Source organism: Cherax quadricarinatus, chromosome 45, assembly GCF_038502225.1.
Source record: "Cherax quadricarinatus isolate ZL_2023a chromosome 45, ASM3850222v1, whole genome shotgun sequence".
Taxonomy (NCBI): Eukaryota; Metazoa; Arthropoda; class Malacostraca; order Decapoda; family Parastacidae; genus Cherax; species Cherax quadricarinatus.
This window is the reverse complement of record NC_091336.1, coordinates 17,622,318-17,643,875: the sequence shown is the minus strand read 5'-3', so window position 1 is coordinate 17,643,875 and position 21,558 is coordinate 17,622,318. Positions and strand designations below refer to the sequence as shown.

General features: G+C 44.4%; 1 protein-coding gene across 1 annotated transcript in view; it reads right to left on the bottom strand.

Annotated features, from left to right (window-relative positions):
- Positions 1–21,558, bottom strand: part of LOC128692861 (glucose dehydrogenase [FAD, quinone]-like) — a 98,316-nt gene that overhangs the window by 21,727 nt on the left and 55,031 nt on the right. The window contains exons 2-6 of the mRNA XM_070094346.1: positions 12,439–12,641; positions 9,902–10,091; positions 9,560–9,694; positions 4,407–4,528; positions 3,196–3,369 (exon numbers count right to left, since the gene is read on the bottom strand). Coding sequence (XP_069950447.1) covers positions 3,196–3,369; positions 4,407–4,528; positions 9,560–9,694; positions 9,902–10,091; positions 12,439–12,641 — 824 coding nt within the window. The remainder of the gene's footprint in view (positions 1–3,195; positions 3,370–4,406; positions 4,529–9,559; positions 9,695–9,901; positions 10,092–12,438; positions 12,642–21,558) is intronic.

Below are 21,558 nucleotides of genomic sequence, written 5' to 3'. Positions count from 1 at the left end.
GGGTAGAAGGAAAGGATGAAGGGAAGGAGAGTAGGGTAGAAGGAAGGGATGAAGGGAAGGAGAGTAGGGTAGAAGGAAGGGATGAAGGGAAGGAGAGTAGGGTAGAAGGAAGGGATGAAGGGAAGGAGAGTAGGGTAGAAGGAAGGGATGAAGGGAAGAAGAGTAGGGTAGAAGGAAGGGATGAAGGGAAGGAGAGTAGGGTAGAAGGAAGGGATGAAGGGAAGGAGAGTAGGGTAGAAGGAAGGGATGAAGGGAAGGAGAGTAGGGTAGAAGGAAGGGATGAAGGGAAGGAGAGTAGGGTAGAAGGAAAGGATGAAGGGAAGGAGAGTAGGGTAGAAGGAAGGGATGGAGGGAAGGAGAGTAGGGTAGAAGGAAGGGATGTAGGGAAGGAGAGTAGGGTAGAAGGAAGGGATGAAGGGAAGGAGAGTAGGGTAGAAGGAAGGGATGAAGGGAAGAAGAGTAGGGTAGAAGGAAGGGATGAAGGGAAGGAGAGTAGTGTAGAAGGAAGGGATGAAGGGAAGGAGAGTAGGGTAGAAGGAAGGGATGAAGGGAAGGAGAGTAGGGTAGAAGGAAGGGATGAAGGGATGGAGAGTAGGGTAGAAGGAAAGGATGAAGGGAAGAGTAGTGTAGAAGGAAGGGATGAAGGGAAGGAGAGTAGGGTAGAAGGAAGGGATGTAGGGAAGGAGAGTAGGGTAGAAGGAAACGATGAAGGGATGGATAGTAGGGTAGAAGGAAGGGATGAAGGGAAGAAGAGTAGGGTAGAAGGAAGGGATGAAGGGAAGGAGAGTAGGGTAGAAGGAAGGGATGAAGGGAAGGAGAGTAGGGTAGAAGGAAAGGATGAAGGGAAGGAGAGTAGGGTAGAAGGAAGGGATGAAGGGAAGGAGAGTAGGGTAGAAGGAAGGGACGAAGGGAAGGAGAGTAGGGTAGAAGGAAGGGATGAAGGGAAGTAGAGTAGGGTAGAAGGAAAGGATGAAGAGAAGGAGAGTAGGGTAGAAGGAAAGGGATGAATGGAAGGAGAGTAGTGGTAGAAGGAAGGGATGAAGGGAAGGAGAGTAGGGTAGAAGGAAGGGATGAAGGGAAGGAGAGTAGGGTAGAAGGAAGGGATGAAGGGATGGAGAGTAGGGTAGAAGGAAAGGGATGAATGGAAGGAGAGTAGGGTAGAAGGAAGGGATGAAGGGAAGGAGAGTAGGGTAGAAGGAAGGGATGAAGGGAAGGAGAGTAGGGTAGAAGGAAAGGATGAAGGGAAGGAGAGTAGGGTAGAAGGAAAGGATGAAGGGAAGGAGAGTAGGGTAGAAGGAAAGGATGAAGGGAAGGAGAGTAGTGTAGAAGGAAGGGATGAAGGGAAGGAGAGTAGGGTAGAAGGAAGGGATGAAGGGAAGGAGAGTAGGGTAGAAGGAAGGGATGAAGGGAAGGAGAGTAGGGTAGAAGGAAGGGATGAAGGGAAGGAGAGTAGGGTAGAAGGAAAGGATGAAGGAAAGGAGAGTAGGGTAGAAGGAAAGGATGAAGGAAGGAGAGAGGGTAGAAGGAAGGATGAAGGGAAGGAGAGTAGGGTAGAAGGAAGGATGGAGGGAAGGAGAGTAGGGTAGAAGGAAGGATGAAGGGAAGAGAGTAGGGTAGAAGGAAAGGATGAAGAGAAGGAGAGTAGGGTAGAAGGAAAGGATGAAGGGAAGGAGAGTAGGGTAGAAGGAAAGGATGAAGGGAAGGAGAGTAGGGTAGAAGGAAGGGATGAAGGGAAGGAGAGTAGGGTAGAAGGAAAGGATGAAGGGAAGGAGAGTAGGGTAGAAGGAAGGGATGAAGGGAAGGAGTAGGGTAGAAGGAAGGGATGAAGGGAAGGAGAGTAGGGTAGAAGGAAAGGATGAAGGAAAGGAGAGTAGGTAGAAGGAAGGGATGAAGGGAAGGAGAGTAGGGTAGAAGGAAGGGATGAAGGAAGGAGAGTAGGGTAGAAGGAAGGGATGAAGGAAGGAGAGTAGGGTAGAAAGGAAAGGATGAAGGGAAGGAGAGTAGGGTAGAAGGAAGGGATGAAGGAAGGAGAGTAGGGTAGAAGGAAGGGATGAAGGAAGGAGAGTAGGGTAGAAGGAAGGGATGAAGGGAAGGAGAGTAGGTAGAAGGAAGGGATGAAGGGAAGAAGAGTAGGGTAGAAGGAAGGGATGAAGGGAAGGAGAGTAGTGTAGAAGGAAGGGATGAAGGGAAGGAGAGTAGGGTAAAAGGAAAGGATGAAGGGAAGGAGAGTAGGGGGGGGAAGGGATGGAGGGAAGAAAGGTATAAAATAAGGCCAGGAAATTCACTCCAGAGGGGAATTAAATAACTTGGTTGACAGTATCAACTCTTCACAGTAAAGTTCCGTGAAGTGCATTATGTGTCTTATTCCTTGGACTCTTCTAAGTGATCGTCTTCCATCTTCGTCCACATGTTCTGGAACTGTACATGTGTCAGAACATGTTAATACCCATATGTATCATGCACGTCGCGATCATGTCTCCTCTAATCCATCGTTCGTCTAGTGGCGTAAGCTTCAGCTCCCTCAGTCTTCTCTACCAGATCATGCTCATTAACTTCAGAACTCGAATTGTGGTCATCCAATTGTAGTTGCCGGGAGTCAAGACTTAGCTCCTGGTTCCGCCTGTGGTGCATGACTAAACGTCAGCTTTTAAGGACCTACCATAAAATTAAGAACCAAGAATGGTTTTATCGGAACGTCGTACTGTAAAGAAATAATTGAAAAAAAGAATCTTGGGACACGAAAAATGATTTCTGTGTTATATTTTAAGTTGTACAGAGAAGTATTTATTAGAAAACGTTTCGGTTCTGGGACCTTGATTGCTTAGACAGAGAGGGATGCCCATTCAACTGAGCGGGTCAACCCTCTCAGTGGGAGAAAGAGTCCTATTTCTCCTAACAAAATACATATCCTTTTGAGAGAGAGAGAGAGAGAGAGAGAGAGAGAGAGAGAGAGAGAGAGAGAGAGAGAGAGAGAGAGAGAGAGAGACCATACCCCGGCCGGGATTAAACCCGCGGTCAGAGAGTCTCAAAACTCCAGCCCGTCGCAATCGTGTCATTACGATTTCGTGAGTCATGTTGACGTCAGAGAGAGAGAGAGAGAGAGAGAGAGAGAGAGAGAGAGAGAGAGAGAGAGAGAGAGACAGACAGACAGACAGACAGACAGACAGACAGGCAGACAGAGAGCTCGGTACCTACCCCGTGTGACTGGAGTTGCTTGGCTGGACCTATCCCAGACAACATGAGCAGCTGGGGCGAGTTGATGGAGCCAGCTGACAAGATGATCTCCTTCTTCGCCAGTACCACCTGCGTGTGCCCATGGCGAAGGAACTCCACACCGTAGGCTCGCTTGGTATGCGGGTCTATAAGAATCTGAAAGATAAGGAGACAGAGCAAGTGAGATAGTTGTCGGCCACTGGGGAGTCATTAGGAAAGAAATTAGTCACTGAAGAATAAGACGAGTGTGGAACACTTGCGTATCTTTACTGGTGAAATATCTCGCCTCTGCAGCAGGCTTCTTCAGTTGAATACATAAGAACATAAGAAAGGAGGAACACTGCAACAAGCCTGCTGGCCCATACTAGGCAGGTCCTTCACAAATCAAATCCACTAATAGAACAAATGCTACACGAGAGAAAATAACACTGGAGGCAATAGAAGTAATTTTAAGGAATCAGTCCCTTAGCCTTGATAGGAGGTTGTCAGTCTTGATAGGAGAGTATCACTCCCTCAGCCTTAATAGTAGAGTGTCAGTCCTCAGCCTTAATAGTAGAATGTCAGTCCCTCAGCCTTAATAATAGAATGTCAGTCCCTCAGCCTTAATAATAGAGTGTCAGTCCTTCAGCCTTAATAGTAGAGTATCAGTCCCTCAGCCGTAATAATAGATTGTCAGTCCCTCAGCCTTAATAATAGAGTGTCAGTCCTCAGCCTTAATAATAGAGTGTCAGTCCCTCAGCCTTAATAGTAGAGTGTCAGCCCCTCAGCCTTAATAGTAGAGTGTCAGCCCCTCAGCCTTAATAGTAGAGTGTCGATCCCTCAGCCTTAACAGTAGAGTGTCAGCCCCTCAGCCTTAATAGTAGAGTGTCAGCCCCTCAGCCTTAATAGTAGAATGTCAATCCCTCAACCTTAACAGTAGAGTGTCAGTCCCTCAATCCTGATAGGAGGTTATCTGTGTATCATTCTCTAGGTTGAGGGACTGATCGCCTCATCTTACACTGTCCTCGTATATCATCTCATTAAACTGTAAGAGCCGTGTCAACATCTCCAAAGATACACAGGTGTCACACACATGTGTCTCATATCTCAGAAACGAGTATCCCACCCTACTGGGATTGATAGAAAATGCAGAAGAGAGAGAGAGAGAGAGAGAGAGAGAGAGAGAGAGAGAGAGAGAGAGAGAGAGAGAGTACCTTAGTGACGAAGGAGTGCATAGCGACGTGTAGGTTAGGTCTCAGCCTGACGGGACGGATGAAAGCCTTGCTGGTGGAACATCGTGACCCCCGTCGCAACGTACCCTGTGGGATCATGAACCCTGGGGGGGGGGAGAAAAAAGGAGAATATTAAATGGGATTAAATCTGGAGTATCTGAGAGAGTTAGAGCAAAGGAAGGGGTAGCAGTAATGTTAAATGATCAGTTATGGAAGGAGAAAAGAGAATATGAATGTGTAAATTCAAGAATTATGTGGATTAAAGTAAAGGTTGGATGCGAGAAGTGGGTCATAATAAGCGTGTATGCACCTGGAGAAGAGAGGAATGCAGAGGAGAGAGAGAGATTTTGGGAGATGTTAAGTGAATGTATAGGAGCCTTTGAACCAAGTGAGAGAGTAATTGTGGTAGGGGACTTGAATGCTAAAGTAGGAGAAACTTTTAGAGAGGGTGTGGTAGGTAAGTTTGGGGTGCCAGGTGTAAATGATAATGGGAGCCCTTTGATTGAACTTTGTATAGAAAGGGGTTTAGTTATAGGTAATACATATTTTAAGAAGAAGAGGATAAATAAGTATACACGATATGATGTAGGGCGAAATGACAGTAGTTTGTTGGATTATGTATTGGTAGATAAAAGACTGTTGAGTAGACTTCAGGATGTACATGTTTATAGAGGGGCCACAGATATATCAGATCACTTTCTAGTTGTAGCTACACTGAGAGTAAAAGGTAGATGGGATACAAGGAGAATAGAAGCATCAGGGAAGAGAGAGGTGAAGGTTTATAAACTAAAAGAGGAGGCAGTTAGGGTAAGATATAAACAGCTATTGGAGGATAGATGGGCTAATGAGAGCATAGGCAATGGGGTCGAAGAGGTATGGGGTAGGTTTAAAAATGTAGTGTTAGAGTGTTCAGCAGAAGTTTGTGGTTACAGGAAAGTGGGTGCAGGAGGGAAGAGGAGCGATTGGTGGAATGATGATGTAAAGAGAGTAGTAAGGGAGAAAAAGTTAGCATATGAGAAGTTTTTACAAAGTAGAAGTGATGCAAGGAGGGAAGAGTATATGGAGAAAAAGAGAGAAGTTAAGAGAGTGGTGAAGCAATGTAAAAAGAGAGCAAATGAGAGAGTGGGTGAGATGTTATCAACAAATTTTGTTGAAAATAAGAAAAAGTTTTGGAGTGAGATTAACAAGTTAAGAAAGCCTAGAGAACAAATGGATTTGTCAGTTAAAAATAGGAGAGGAGAGTTATTAAATGGAGAGTTAGAGGTATTGGGAAGATGGAAGGAATATTTTGAGGAATTGTTAAATGTTGATGAAGATAGGGAAGCTGTGATTTCGTGTATAGGGCAAGGAGGAATAACATCTTGTAGGAGTGAGGAAGAGCCAGTTGTGAGTGTGGGGGAAGTTCGTGAGGCAGTAGGTAAAATGAAAGGGGGTAAGGCAGCCGGGATTGATGGGATAAAGATAGAAATGTTAAAAGCAGGTGGGGATATAGTTTTGGAGTGGTTGGTGCAATTATTTAATAAATGTATGGAAGAGGGTAAGGTACCTAGGGATTGGCAGAGAGCATGCATAGTTCCTTTGTATAAAGGCAAAGGGGATAAAAGAGAGTGCAAAAATTATAGGGGGATAAGTCTGTTGAGTGTACCTGGTAAAGTGTATGGTAGAGTTATAATTGAAAGAATTAAGAGTAAGACGGAGAATAGGATAGCAGATGAACAAGGAGGCTTTAGGAAAGGTAGGGGGTGTGTGGACCAGGTGTTTACAGTGAAACATATAAGTGAACAGTATTTAGATAAGGCTAAAGAGGTCTTTGTGGCATTTATGGATTTGGAAAAGGCGTATGACAGGGTGGATAGGGTGGCAATGTGGCAGATGTTGCAAGTGTATGGTGTAGGAGGTAGGTTACTGAAAGCAGTGAAGAGTTTTTACGAGGATAGTGAGGCTCAAGTTAGAGTATGTAGGAAAGAGGGAAATTTTTTCCCAGTAAAAGTAGGCCTTAGACAAGGATGTGTGATGTCACCGTGGTTGTTTAATATATTTATAGATGGGGTTGTAAGAGAAGTAAATGCGAGGGTCTTGGCAAGAGGCGTGGAGTTAAAAGATAAAGAATCACACACAAAGTGGGAGTTGTCACAGCTGCTCTTTGCTGATGACACTGTGCTCTTGGGAGATTCTGAAGAGAAGTTGCAGAGATTGGTGAATGAATTTGGTAGGGTGTGCAAAAGAAGAAAATTAAAGGTGAATACAGGAAAGAGTAAGGTTATGAGGATAACAAAAAGATTAGGTGATGAAAGATTGAATATCAGATTGGAGGGAGAGAGTATGGAGGAGGTGAACGTATTCAGATATTTGGGAGTGGACGTGTCAGCGGATGGGTCTATGAAAGATGAGGTGAATCATAGAATTGATGAGGGAAAAAGAGTGAGTGGTGCACTTAGGAGTCTGTGGAGACAAAGAACTTTGTCCTTGGAGGCAAAGAGGGGAATGTATGAGAGTATAGTTTTACCAACGCTCTTATATGGGTGTGAAGCGTGGGTGATGAATGTTGCAGCGAGGAGAAGGCTGGAGGCAGTGGAGATGTCATGTCTGAGGGCAATGTGTGGTGTGAATATAATGCAGAGAATTCGTAGTTTGGAAGTTAGGAGGAGGTGCGGGATTACCAAAACTGTTGTCCAGAGGGCTGAGGAAGGGTTGTTGAGGTGGTTTGGACATGTAGAGAGAATGGAGCGAAACAGAATGACTTCAAGAGTGTATCAGTCTGTAGTGGAAGGAAGGCGGGGTAGGGGTCGGCCTAGGAAGGGTTGGAGGGAGGGGGTAAAGGAGGTTTTGTGTGCGAGGGGCTTGGACTTCCAGCAGGCATGCGTGAGCGTGTTTGATAGGAGTGAATGGAGACAAATGGTTTTTAATACTTGACGTGCTGTTGGAGTGTGAGCAAAGTAACATTTATGAAGGGATTCAGGGAAACCGGCAGGCCGGACTTGAGTCCTGGAGATGGGAAGTACAGTGCCTGCACTCTGAAGGAGGGGTGTTAATGTTGCAGTTTAAAAACTGTAGTGTAAAGCACCCTTCTGGCAAGACAGTGATGGAGTGAATGATGGTGAAAGTTTTTCTTTTTCGGGCCACCCTGCCTTGGTGGGAATCGGCCGGTGTGATAATAAAAAAAAAAAAATAATTAACATTGCATTTTAAGGGAAAAAATGATCAAAATTCTAACATTTATATGAAAAGGGAAAAAACTTTAATATTTCGCAGTATTTTCACGTTTTGGGAAAAAAATTCAAGATTTGTTTTGGAAAATTTCAAAGTTTATATAAAAAACATTAATTTAGAGTAAAATTAATTTAGAGTAAATTTGATGTATATACGCTGAGGTGCACACTTCTCGGCGTATATACGCTGAGGTGCACACTTCTCGGCGTATATACGCTGAGGTGCTCACTTCTCGGCGTATATACGCTGAGGTGCTCACTTCTCGGCGTATATACGCTGAGGTGCTCACTTCTCGGCGTATATACGCTGAGGTGCACACTTCTCGGCGTATATACGCTGAGGTGCACACTTCTCGGCGTATATACGCTGAGGTGCTCACTTCTCGGCGTATATACGCTGAGGTGCACACTTCTCGGCGTACATACGCTGAGGTGCACACTTCTCGGCGTACATACGCTGAGGTGCACACTTCTCGGCGTATATACGCTGAGGTGCACACTTCTCGGCGTACATACGCTGAGGTGCACACTTCTCGGCATACATATGCTGAGGTGCTCACTTCTCGGCGTACATACGCAGAGGTGCTCACTTCTCGGCGTACATACGCTGAGGTGCACACTTCTCGGCGTACATACGCAGAGGTGCACACTTCTCGGCATACATATGCTGAGGTGCTCACTTCTCGGCGTACATACGCAGAGGTGCTCACTTCTCGGCGTACATACGCTGAGGTGCACATTTCTCGGCGTACATACGCAGAGGTGCTCACTTCTCGGCGTACATACGCTGAGGTGCACACTTCTCGGCGTACATACGCTGAGGTGCACACTTCTCAGCGTACATACGCTGAGGTGCACACTTCTCGGCATACATACGCTGAGGTGCTCACTTCTCGGCGTACATACGCTGAGGTGCACATTTCTCGGCGTACATACGCTGAGGTGCACACTTCTCGGCGTACATACGCTGAGGTGCACACTTCTCAGCATACATATGCTGAGGTGCTCACTTCTCGGCGTACATACGCTGAGGTGCACATTTCTCGGCGTACATACGCTGAGGTGCACACTTCTCGGCGTACATACGCTGAGGTGCACACTTCTCGGCGTACATACGCTGAGGTGCACACTTCTCTGCGTACATACGCTGAGGTGCACACTTCTCTGCGTACATACGCTGAGGTGCACACTTCTCGGCGTACATACGCTGAGGTGCACACTTCTCGGCGTACATACGCTGAGGTGCACACTTCTCGGCGTACATACGCTGAGGTGCACACTTCTCTGCGTATATACGCTGAAACACATCAATGTGTTAACAATGAGGGATTCCTTTTATTGTATATACACCGAGAGTTATACAACCCTCGGTGTATATACACTGAGAGTTATACAACCCTCGGTATATATACACTGAGAGTTATACAACCCTCGGTGTATATACATTGAGAGTTATACAACCCTTGGTGTATATACACCGAGAGTTATACAACCCTCGGTATATATACACTGAGAGTTATACAACCCTCGGTATATATACACTGAGAGTTATACAACCCTCGGTGTATACACCGAGAGTTATACAACCCTCGGTATATATACACCGAGAGTTATATAACCCTCGGTGTATACACCGAGAGTTATACAACTCTCGGTATATATACACCGAGAGTTATACAACCCTCGGTATATATACACTGAGAGTTATACAACCCTCGGTATATATACACTGAGAGTTATACAACCATCGGTGTATATACATTGAGAGTTATACAACCCTTGGTGTATATACGCTTAGAGAAACACGTCGTGGTATATAATGTGCGAAAAAAAGATTGATGAGGACCGCGGCAAGCAAGCAGCGACACACTCCCTCCTCGAACTGAACCCGACCGACCGGGAAACACGGACTCTAACCGAACCCACCTGTCTGGAACTCAGCGTTGTAGTCCCTGTTCTCGTAGCCCAGCTCGATGCCTCCCTCGACGAAGGCGGTGGCGAGGGGGGTCCTCCAGGGTGCCTCCTGCACCGTCAGGTAACCACCCGTGCCGTGATAGCGCTCTGTGACCCAGAGAATCAGGTCAAGTCAGGATAAATATACAATGCTTGAAATATGGTGTTTGACAAGAGTGAGCCGAAAGGGGTCGGTAAGCACTGATCCTGTGACTCCATTTCCGATATTTTTGCATTTATCAAGCACGCTAATGTTTCTCGGAGATAAGATACGAAAAAAAGGCTATTGGAAAAAGTTGCTGCTGTTATACTCACGATTCTTGGCGATGTAAGGGTTCCTGTTGTCTTCTGACTTCTTGAAGTAGTGTAGGACAGTGTTGAAGCCCCAGCCGGGGTTGCCGAGGGCTTCCCACTGGTCGTAGTCACGTCTGTTACCTCTCACGTACAACATGTAGTTCAGCACGGACGACCCTCCCATTACCTTGCCCCTCGGCCAATTACACCGCTGAGGACCACAATGAATAAACCAGGTAATCACCAAGAAGCATAAGTCACAACACCGTGGCTTCAACAGCCATCTCATGTACACGAGATTGAGAGATAATAGAACACTTGGCAGTCCACTCCGAGGCTAGCTACTGAGAACTACCTACTTCTACCTAACTTTAGGACTATTGTGTATTATCTAAGTGAGACAAGGCTAGTAAAGCAGAAGATGGAGGAGGAGGAGAATGAGAAAGAGGAAGGGTGTTTGAAGGCCGAGGCCTCCTGAACCGGGACACAGAATGTCAATCCCAGATCGGAATTCAGATATAAACATAAATTATTCCATACATTTACCATACGAGCCACAGTATGTAAACAAGACACAAACTGCCGCTTATGGCTCTTTAATGTGAAGACGTTTCGCCCACCAGGGACTTTATTAACCAATAAACTCCACAGGGGGAATCCTTCCCTTAATCACGTTGATGTATATACAATAAAAAATGCGTATGTCTCGGTCTATATACTGTGTGAGGAGTATATGAAATGGTGTATACAATTATATGATTTAATACGATCATTAGATCCATTCCAGACACTCCCCAAAAGTGCCCGAGGGCGCCCTAAGGTGATCACAGGTGCTCTAAGCTGCTCACAGGTGCCCAAAGTTGCTCACAGGTGCCCTTTTGCATGGATGAGGTTATGAATAGACAAGAAGATTCAGACATGTTTAGAGAACTATTATTATTATTATTATTATTATTATTATTATTAATATTGAAAAACACTAAACCTAAGGGGTTCATATAACGCTTGGAGAAGTGGCAATAAGGTTTAATATAAGGAAGGTAAGAGCAACTCTAAGTCCTCTGATCAAGAGCCCTTCGCCAGCATCAAGGGACTCAGTAGGAAGATCTAGTGTTGCAAGTGTTCCACAAGGAAGCGTGCTGGGACCATTGTTATGGAATGTCTACTTCAACGACCTTCTTCATCTCATCCCAGAATCACATGCATATGCAGACGACTGTACACTGACATTCACTTATCCAAGAGAAGAAATGCCAGCTGCTCTAAGCTACACCAATCACCAGCTAAGAGCTATATCAGCTTGGGGAAATACATGGCAAGTAACATTTGCACCTGAGAAAATGCAAATGATGATCGTCTCTAGGCACCATGATGGTAATGCTGGTGCAGTAGTAAGGATAAATGGGAGGGTGTTGGCACCTGGAGAAGAAGTTGATATCCTTGGGGTGAAATTTGACTCCAAACTAACCATGAAGAACCATGTTGTAAATCTTGCAAACAAGGCAGCCAGGAAGCTTACAGCACTTCGCCATATCTCTCATCTGCTTGTCAGTAGGGGTTGCAAGATTCTGTACGAGGCACAAGTACGCTCACACCTTGAGTATGCTCCACTTTCTTGGTTTGCCTGTCCCCCCCTCTCATCTGCGGCTGCTTTGACAGAGTAGAGAACAGAGCAAGACGCCTCATCTCTCGCCTGGACCCATCCTGGATAGATCTGTCATTTCAGCAGAGCCTTCAACACAGGAGAGATGTGGGTGGCCTTACTGTTATGTACAAGGCCAATATTGTCAAAATACCACACTTGGATCCACTTCGAGGACAGCGTGAAGCAAGCTTCTATACCACAAGACGGGCAGAAAGCAGCAACTTCACTCTGGCTGTACCCTTCTCCAGAACATCACTCCATCTGAGATCATATATACCCAGGATGACTCGAGTATGGAACACATTAGTATAGCATAATGATGTCAACGAGATAAAGTCAGTTGATCAAATCAAAATGCTGGCCCACAGATGGCTCCAACTTCATCCTGTTCCCTACTTGTATGTCTCATAACAATAAAAATGCTTTCAAATGAGCTGATGTAGGTAACAGCTCTTAGCTTGCCAATAAAGTTAGGAATCCTTAACCTGTAAATAGCTTGACAATAAAGCTAGGGATCCTTAACCTTGTCAAACCATGTGTAAAAAAAAAAAAAAAAAAAAAAAAAAAAAAAAACAAAAAAAAAAAAAAAAAAAAAAAAAAAAAAAAAAAGAGAGAGAGAGAGAAAGAGAGAGAGAGAGAGAGAGAGAGAGAGAGATAGAGAGAGAGAGAGAGAGAGAGAGAGAGAGAGAGAGAGAGACTTATACACAAATAACCCGCACATAGAAGAGAGGAGCTTACGACGACGTTTCGGTCCGACTTGGACCACTTACAAAGTCACACTAACGAGAAGTAGAGCAGGACGGGTATATATAGGCAGGAAGAGGTAGTGGTGGTAGTGGTGGTGGTGGTGGTGGTGGTGGTGGTGGTGGTGGTGGCGGTGGTGGTGGTGGTGATGGTGGTAGTAGAGACTTACCCTGCCAGCCATAGCCAGGCAAGCTGACTCCTGAGGTTCAGTCTTGTATATCCAGTCCATCTTTGAGAGCTGCAGGTAGCCTGCCAGGGCTGGCACATCACTAATCTCAGTCTCGTCTCCTCCAGCCTCCAGCAGCAGTACACTGAAGGCTGGGTCCTCCGACAAGCGGTTTGCCACCACAGCGCCAGCAGAACCTGCACCAACTAGAGAGAGAAAAAGAGAATTAGCTGTCAAAGTGGGATTTCTGTACACTGGTCATAGTTAATCAAAAGGAAATAACATGAATTGGAGGAACCCACAGTGTGACAGGAACACATTAGTAAAAGTTTGTGTATCTCGACGTCCATCTGAGGTTCCCATCTGCTGAAGAAGACCTTAATTGGAGGAGAAAATATAGAGATACTTTCATTCTGTTATTATCTCCATGTGGCTGCCTACCTCTCACTGCCAAATATTCATTATTTTTTTTGTTGCAACAGGAAATTATATATATATATATATATATATATATATATATATATATATATATATATATATATATATATATATATATATATATATATATATATATATATATATATATATGTCGTGTCGAATATGTAAAACTGGTCAATTAGCAAGAACTCATTTAAATTAAGTCCTTTCTGAAATTTTCTTTTATACGTTTAAAGATATATTTTTTTTCATTAATGTTAAAGTAAAAAATTTTAATTTTGCACCAAAAGAATCTTAGAAAACTTACCTAACCTTATTAGAACATAAGAACATAAGAAAGAAGGAACTCTGCAACAAGCCTACTGACCCATGCGGAGCAGGTCCATGTCCCTCCCCCCGGATTAGCTCAATGACCCACCCAGTCTGGTCAACTCCACTCAAGGAAGGAGCACGGCACCAGACCCAGCAGCACAAGCTAGTCAGGTCCAACTCACACCCACCCACACCCACTCATGTATTTATCTAATCTATTTTTAAAACTACACAACGTTTTAGCCTGAATAACTGTACTCGAGAGTTTGTTCCACTCATCCACAACTCTATTACCAAACCAGTACTTTCCTATATCCTTCCTGAATCTGAATTTTTCCAACATGAAACCACTGCTGTGAGTCCTGTCTTAAGAACATAAGAACATAAGAACGAAGGAACACTGCAGAAGGCCTACTGGCCCATGCGAGGCAGGTCCAAGTCTCCTACCGGCTTAAGCCAATGCACCCAACCTAGTCAGGTCAGGTCACATTGACTTAAGGGAGGAACACGGCAACCGACCTGGTAGCACAAGCTATCAGGTCTAACTCACACCCACCCACATCTACTCATGTATTTATCCAACCTATTTTTAAAGCTACACAACGTTCTGGCCTCTATAACGGTACTTGGGAGTTTGTTCCACTCATCCACAACTCTATTACCAAACCAGTACTTTCCTATATCCTTCCTGAATCTGAATTTTTCCAACTTAAAACCATTGCTGCGAGTCCTGTCTATGCTAGATATTTTCAGCACACTATTTACATCCCCTTTATTTATTCCTGTCTTCCATTTATACACCTCAATCATATCCCCCCTAATTCTACGTCTTTCTAGAGAGTGCAGTTTCAGGGCCTTCAGTCTATCCTCATAGGGAAGGTTTCTGATACATGGGATCAACTTTGTCATCCTCCTTTGTACATTTTCCAGAGAATTGGCTGGAAATTTTCAGCACACTATTTACATCCCCTTTATTTATTCCTGTTTTCCATTTATACACCTCGATCACATCCTCCATAATTCTACGCCTTTCGAGAGAGTGCAGATTCAGGGCCTCAGTCTATCCTCATAGGGAAGATTTCTGATACATGGGATCAACTTTGTCATCCTCCTCTGTACGTTTTCCAGAGCATTTATATCCATTCTGTAATACGGTGACCAGAACTGTGCAGCATAGTCTAAATGAGGCCTAACCAAGGATATATAGAGTTGAAGAACAACCTGAGGACTTCTATTATTTATACTTCTAGATATGAAGCCAAGAATTCTGTTAGCTTTATTGCGAACACTAATGCACTGTTGTCTTGGTTTTAGATTACTGCTAACCAGAACTCCTAAATCCTTTTTGCAATCAGTAATATTAAGATCTACATTATTTAGTTTATATGTCGCATGGTTATTGTCCTGTCCAACATTTAGAACTTTGCATTTGTCAATATTAAACTGCATCTGCCACTTCTCCGACCACTGCATCAGTCTATTCAAAAGTTCACAGAGTTCCATTTTAACACTCTTTAAGAACCCTTGAAAAAAGTTCATCAGTAATTTAATACTAAACAAACACAGTGAAATATATTTTTTTCGTTAGGTTCAGAATGATTTTGGCGAAATTGTTACATACACAAATTTTCACTTGTCCTATATGGCAAGATGAACGTTGCTATTTAAGCCAAGATCGCAAGTTCTGCCTATTCGCCTGCACTCTGAAGGAGGGGTGTTAATGTTGCAGTTTAAAAACTGTAGTGTAAAGCACCCTTCTGGCAAGACAGTGATGGAGTGAATGATGGTGAGAGTTTTTCTTTTTCGGGCCACCCTGCCTTGGTGGGAATCGGCCAGTGTGATAATAAAAAAAAAAAAAAAAAAAAAAAAAAAAAAAAAAAAAAAAAAATAATAATAATATATATATATATATATATATATATATATATATATATATATATATATATATATATATATATATATATATATATATATATAATTTCCTTTCAGTGTAAATAAGCTGAAAGACAAAGACCTCTTAGTGTATATACACTGAGATATATACACTACTCAGTGTATATAACTTAAACACTTTGTTTCATTCAAGTTAATTAACGAGCAGCGTCATATTTGGTTTGTTAAACGTAAACAAAAGTGTTGCCAAGTACCAAGTAGATAATAAACACAATAATTATGCGAGAAAGAATTATTCCATTATTGAAACTCTCAATCCAGAATTTAAAACAACGCTCCAGTAGTATAATGTTGATTATAATGATCCGAACTGAATATTATTTAGTGGAAATATAAATTTAGCGAAAGAAACACATTTGCTGGCAAGAGCGGGGTTATGGAGCTTAGTTTCTGGAGACAAGTTTTGCTACGGTCTTGTCGATTTAAAGTGGAAAAACATTACTTTCTGATTGGTTCACCACTGTATAAATCCTCCCAAAACATCTGTCAACACTCAGAACGTTACATCACCCACCTGGAGAAGCTTTATCGGACAGAAGGGAGAAATATCAGAGACACAGGAAGAAGGATTTCCCATTCTCGTGGGTTGTCCCCAGAGTTAAAAGTGTAAAACAGTGTCAAGGTTCAGTAGCCTCACCTTAGTGGAAGTGGACACTTGTGGATGGTGGTGGAGCATTCAGTCACGCACCTAATTTACTGGGAGTGCTTCAAGTTCCTACAAATGTACTTCTTAGAACGTAGGCGATAAATATACATCATAATCTACACATTGAGGATATTAAACCGGAGCGTCAACAAACTAAGAGAGGTAAGATGATCATCGTTCACACCTTAATGGACACATTAATTACCATAGTGGAGCACTGATATGCAAATATAATAATCAACATAATATCGACATTTATGGTGATCAAAATGATTGCATTTCAACATTTCTTTGATGGCAGAGTTAGTCACAGTGCAAGTGCTGGTTAGCCAAATATTTGACCCATAATTCAATTTCGCCTAAGATGGAATTAGTGCATCGTAGCAATGCAACAGTGTGCAACCCCCATTACATACGCCGTTTTGGCAATTCCAAGTTGCGCAGCCCCGTTAACGTACTTCGTTTTAATGATACCATATCACGCAACCTCCTTCATGTTAGAGAAGTTGCATAATAATCAACATTTAAGATGAAATCCGAGGAATTAAACTCCAGTATTGTCCCATGACACAAATATTACCTCCAGACTGCAGCATCTGTGTGTTGAACCAAGAAGTATAATACTGTATGGTGGGGGGTATGGGGAAGCGCTAAACACGCATATATATATATATATATATATATATATATATATATATATATATATATATATATATATATATATATATATATATGCAATAAGATCACAGTAAACAGGTGATTTCAAAATATGCAAAACAGCCACTCTGAAAGAATAGAGAAATTCCAAGCGCTTTCGTGACTACTCACATTATCAAGGAACTATGATAATGTGAGTAGTCACGAAAGCGCTTGGAATTTCTCTATTCTTTCAGAGTGGTTGTTTTGCATATATATATATATATATATATATATATATATATATATATATATATATATATATATATATATATATATATATATATATATATAATATATAAATAAACAGAAAGGACAGGGACTCGAACCGTGGTGCTGGCGTATGAGGCAAAATTCTGAACCAGTGATCCACGACGCTTACAATATGAGATTTCACAGCCAGCATTTCTGTGACTTGTCTGTACCAGCGGCATCAACTGTGACCTCACTGTCTCCTCCCTCAGTCTGTTGCAATGTTGACTATCTACTAGTTTTCCTTGAACTGACTAGAAGAAGGCTTTACCCTGGCGCTGCGTACTCGGGTATGGTTGCAAACAGATAGAGAAGCAGGTGTGGGAGCACTCATTCGGTGCTTTTAAAACAAGGGCAATGTGACCAGTATTGCTTCAGAGTAATTTAGGTGCTTGGCTGAGGTTATTAGATCAGTAAAGGTTTCCTGTACACAGAGCAGTAATTCAAATGAGAGAAGACAGGTGACCGGAAAAGTGTTACCATTGACTTGAAATATCATCATGAAAGTTTTTATTATCTATCAAATAATTTTCCTCGTGGTTACGATAAGAAGATTCTTGTGTTTCTTGAGAGTGAAATTCTCTGATATTATTACTCCCAGGTCTCTCACATTAGACTTCCACTCTGTTGAGTGGTTTGAGTTTGTCTTGTATTTTAACCTTTTTTTTTTAATTTCCTCAATTTTGTAACAACTTAGTAATGGGAATTTATCCTCATTGAACATTATATTGCCGTCAGTGGTCCACTGGAAGACCTGTTTTATATCGGCTTGGAGGCTCGCTGTGTCTTCGAAGATGCTACACACGTACAAATTCTTGCATCGACTGTAATGGATGACACGGTGCTATAGTTTATGTGGCGAATTGTGTCCAGTCACTGTTGACCATGAAACTGCGCTTCCGTCTGTGGTGGGTTCAGTCCAGTCACTGATGCCAGACTAGCGGTACCTCCGTCTACAGTGCGTTATGTCCTCTCACTGTTATCAAACTAGCAATACCTCCGTCTGGCCAATATCTCTTATTTCTTAATGACTGCTCACTGTGTCTACCAAACATCCGTCTATTATGATCTGCGGGTTCTAGACGTTCTTAAGGTGTGATGAATGGTTTGAAAAACCGACAAGTTGAAGATTGAGACACTTATGCAGCATATGGGAATCTTTATTCAGGAAACGTTTCGCCACTGTGTGGCGAAACGTTTCCTGAATAAAGATTCCCATATGCTGCATAAGTGTCTCAATCTTCAACGTTCTTAAGGTGCTTCCCCACCGATGGTGGGTGGTACGTCGGTGGACAATGCTCCCGCATCGTCCCTACTCCAGCTGCCTGCAATACTTCTCTTCTGTATTTGATTGATGAAGCCTACCGGAGGCGAAGCGTATTAACAATAAAGCTACCCAACTGTTGCACATGTATCTTAATCATCAACTTGTTGGTACTTTATACTATTTTCAACACTGCTCCACCTGCTTGCTGCCTTGTGTAGTTCCAGGCTGGAGTGTCGCTGCCAACTCCACTCCTCAGTCAACGCTGAACTTCTGCACTTGTTAAACCCTGTTTATCGTCTAGGTATACGACCCTGCACGGGTGCATTCTGCACGTCCTCTTACTGAATCTGGTGAATGTTCCTTGAATTTCCGCCATGAGGAGCTAGGCCTGTGCTGCCTGTTTCGGGTTCGGCATGCACCTAGTACCCAGTTTGTGCTGGGTCGCTCTTTTCTCGTCAGTGGTTTCATGTGTTTGGTGGTGAGAAATGAGGTGCTCTCCTGGTCTGAAGCCTAATGTATCTGTGGTCAAAGAGCATAAATTTGTTAATGCTTTAGGGATAATGTTCTTTACTGACGGGTCAAAAAGTGAAGGCGGTGTTGGCTTTGCGGTGATCACCGGTGAGAACTTGTACTCTGCACGGTTTCTAAATGAGTCATCTATGTTGACTGTGGAACTCCACTCGATCCCCATCTGGTCTAGTTCTGCTAGCTGGCTTAGTCGAATCTCAGTTCACTGTCTGCTTAGATTCCCAATGGGTCCTGGCCAGTATACTTCTGTCCACACTGTGGTCCAAAAAAATCCAGGAGTGGTTAGCGTGTCTCCACATGCAACGTAACGTTGCGGAGTTCTCTTGGTCCGTGGACTATGTTGGTGTCCCGGGATATCATCCTGCAGATGCCAAGGCGAAGGTTGCTATATCAAGCTCGCTATATTATAAACCTCCCCTTTAGCGAAGATAGAACAGAGTTGGGCAATATTAATCGCCATTCTGAGAAGAATCTCTCTTGATTGAAGAACGGGTACGCATTTCTCATCCAGTAATTGTTCCAGCCACTCCCTTCCCCTGAGCAGCTTCCAGCATCCAGCATCAAGCTACTACGACAACAGCAACGACTACCACAACGCCCATAGCAGCTAACCACCACAGTCACCACAGAGTTAAGCTTGGTGAAGGGTGAAAACAGATGGTTGGTGATTGGGTGTTGAAAGTGAGTATGAAGATGCTTAATTGAGAATTACATTTGTGGTCAAAGGTTTTTTTTCTATGAGTGGAGCCCATGCCTGTGAGTGGAGCCCATGCCTGTGAGTGGAGCCCATGCCTGTGAGTGGAGCCCATGCCTGTGAGAGGAGCCCATGCCTGTGAGTGGAACCCATGCCTGTGAGTGGAGCCCATGCCTGTGAGTGGAGCCCATGCCTGTGAGTGGAGCCCATGCCTGTGAGTGGAGCCCATGCCTGTGAGTGGAGCCCATGCCTGTGAGTGGAACCCATGCATGTGAGTGGAGCCCATTTCTGAGAGTGGAGCCCATGCCTGTGAGTGGAGCCCATGCCTGAGTGGAATCTATGCCTGTGAGTGGAGCCCATATCTGTGAGTGGAGCCCATATCTGTGAGTGGAGCCCATATCTGTGAGTGGAGCCCATTTCTGTGAGTGGAGCCCATGCCTGTGAATGGAGCCCATGCCTGTGAGTGGAACCCATGCCTGTGAGTGGAATTTATGCCTGTGAATGGAGCCCATTTCTGTGAGTGGAGCCCATTTCTGTGAGTGGAGCCCATTTCTGTGAGTGGAGCCCATTTCTGTGAGTGGAGCCCATTTCTATGAGTGGAGCCCATTTCTGTGAGTGAAGCCCATGCCTGTGAGTGGAAAACATGCCTGTGAGTGGAGCCCATGCAAGTGGGAACCCATGTCTGTGAGTGGAGCCCATGCCTGTGAGTGGAGCCCATGTCTGTGAGTAGGACTTCCTTTGTCATATCTCACTGTTTCTTGTATATACATCACACTGTTGTGCTCTCCTGTACTTACCAGCTTCGCTGCTCCTTCCATACCTCATCTTTCTCCTTGCACCTTCTCCACCTTTCTCTCTCCCTTCCCTCTTCCTCATCTCCTCTAAATCCCCCATTCCTTCTCAGGTACTGGGGTTTATTAGTTTTCTTCCCCTACCCCTGCTTCACTAATCTCCCTCTCCTTTGTAATTATTCAGTCTTTCCTATTCCAGTGCGTCACTGTCCCTCCTTCTCAGTGCTTCCTTCATCTTTCTAGTCATTGCTTTCGTCATCTTCCTTTATCTCCTGTTCCTTGATGTTTTCGTCTTTTTCTCACCCTGTCGTTGCTTTCTTCATTATCCTGTTCTCTCTGCTTTCTCCACCCTCCTTGCTTTCTCTCTCCGTTCCAGTACTTCACTGGTCACCTGGTCAGGCACAGTAATGGCAGGAGAGGAGGCGCCCGGTTCCCTACTAACCTACTTGTTGTATAAGCCAGTATTCTTGCCACACGTTGCCCTGCCTCTCTCACCACCCTTCTGCCTCTCTCACCACCCTTCTGCCTCTCTCACCACTCACCTGCCTCTCTCACCACCCACCTGCCTCTCTCACCACCACCCACCTGCCTCTCACCACCACCCACCTGCCTCTCTCACCACCACCCACCTGCCTCTCTCACCACCACCCACCTGCCTCTCTCACCACCACCCACCTGCCTCTCTCACCACCACCCACCTGCCTCTCTCACCACCCCCCCCCTGCCTCTCTCACCACCACCCACCTGCCTCTCTCACCACCACCCTCCTGCCTCTCTCACCACCACCTCCTGCCTCTCTCACCACCACCCTCCTGCCTCTTTCACCACCACCCTCCTGCCTCTTTCACCACCACCCTCCTGCCTCTCTCGCACCACCCTCCTGCCTCTCTCGCCACCCACCTGCCTCTCTCACCAACCACATGCCTCTCTCACCACCCTCCTGTATCTCTCACAAACCACATGCCTCTCTCACCACCCTTCTGCCTCCCGTCTTCAACTACTCGTATATATAGTGCAAAATTCCGTCAGCCTGAGGGGGGAAACTCAAGTAGAGTCAATAAGGATATCGTCAAATATTGCATTAGTGTGACAGGGAACCTCAGCATTCGTTCCCACTTTGTATCTGTCATAGAGTGCGTTAGCAGGAAGCCACTAACATACCGGGGGCATTTCGTGCTAACATTAAAGATTCTCCGTGTGTTACTAATCTCACCGTAACATACAAACGACAGTCTTGGCAGGTGAGTCAACACTCTTCCTCACCGCTGGGAAGCTTCTTAAAAAACTCTTGTCGTCTGACATAAACACAGCGAGAGGCTGCACACTTGCACTTGACCTTTGCAACGGCAAGGAACTCGTCTTGCAAGGTCGGCCGGCCCCCAGACACGCAGGTTAAAACCACAAGATCAAATGATGACCCGAATTATGTACTAGCGAAGCGTCTCTTCCGCCTGAGTTGAAGTAAAAGAGAAAGGAATAAGGAGACGGCGACAAATGAGAAGAAAAATGAAGGGGTAGGAGGAGGTGGAGAAGAAGAAAGAAGAGC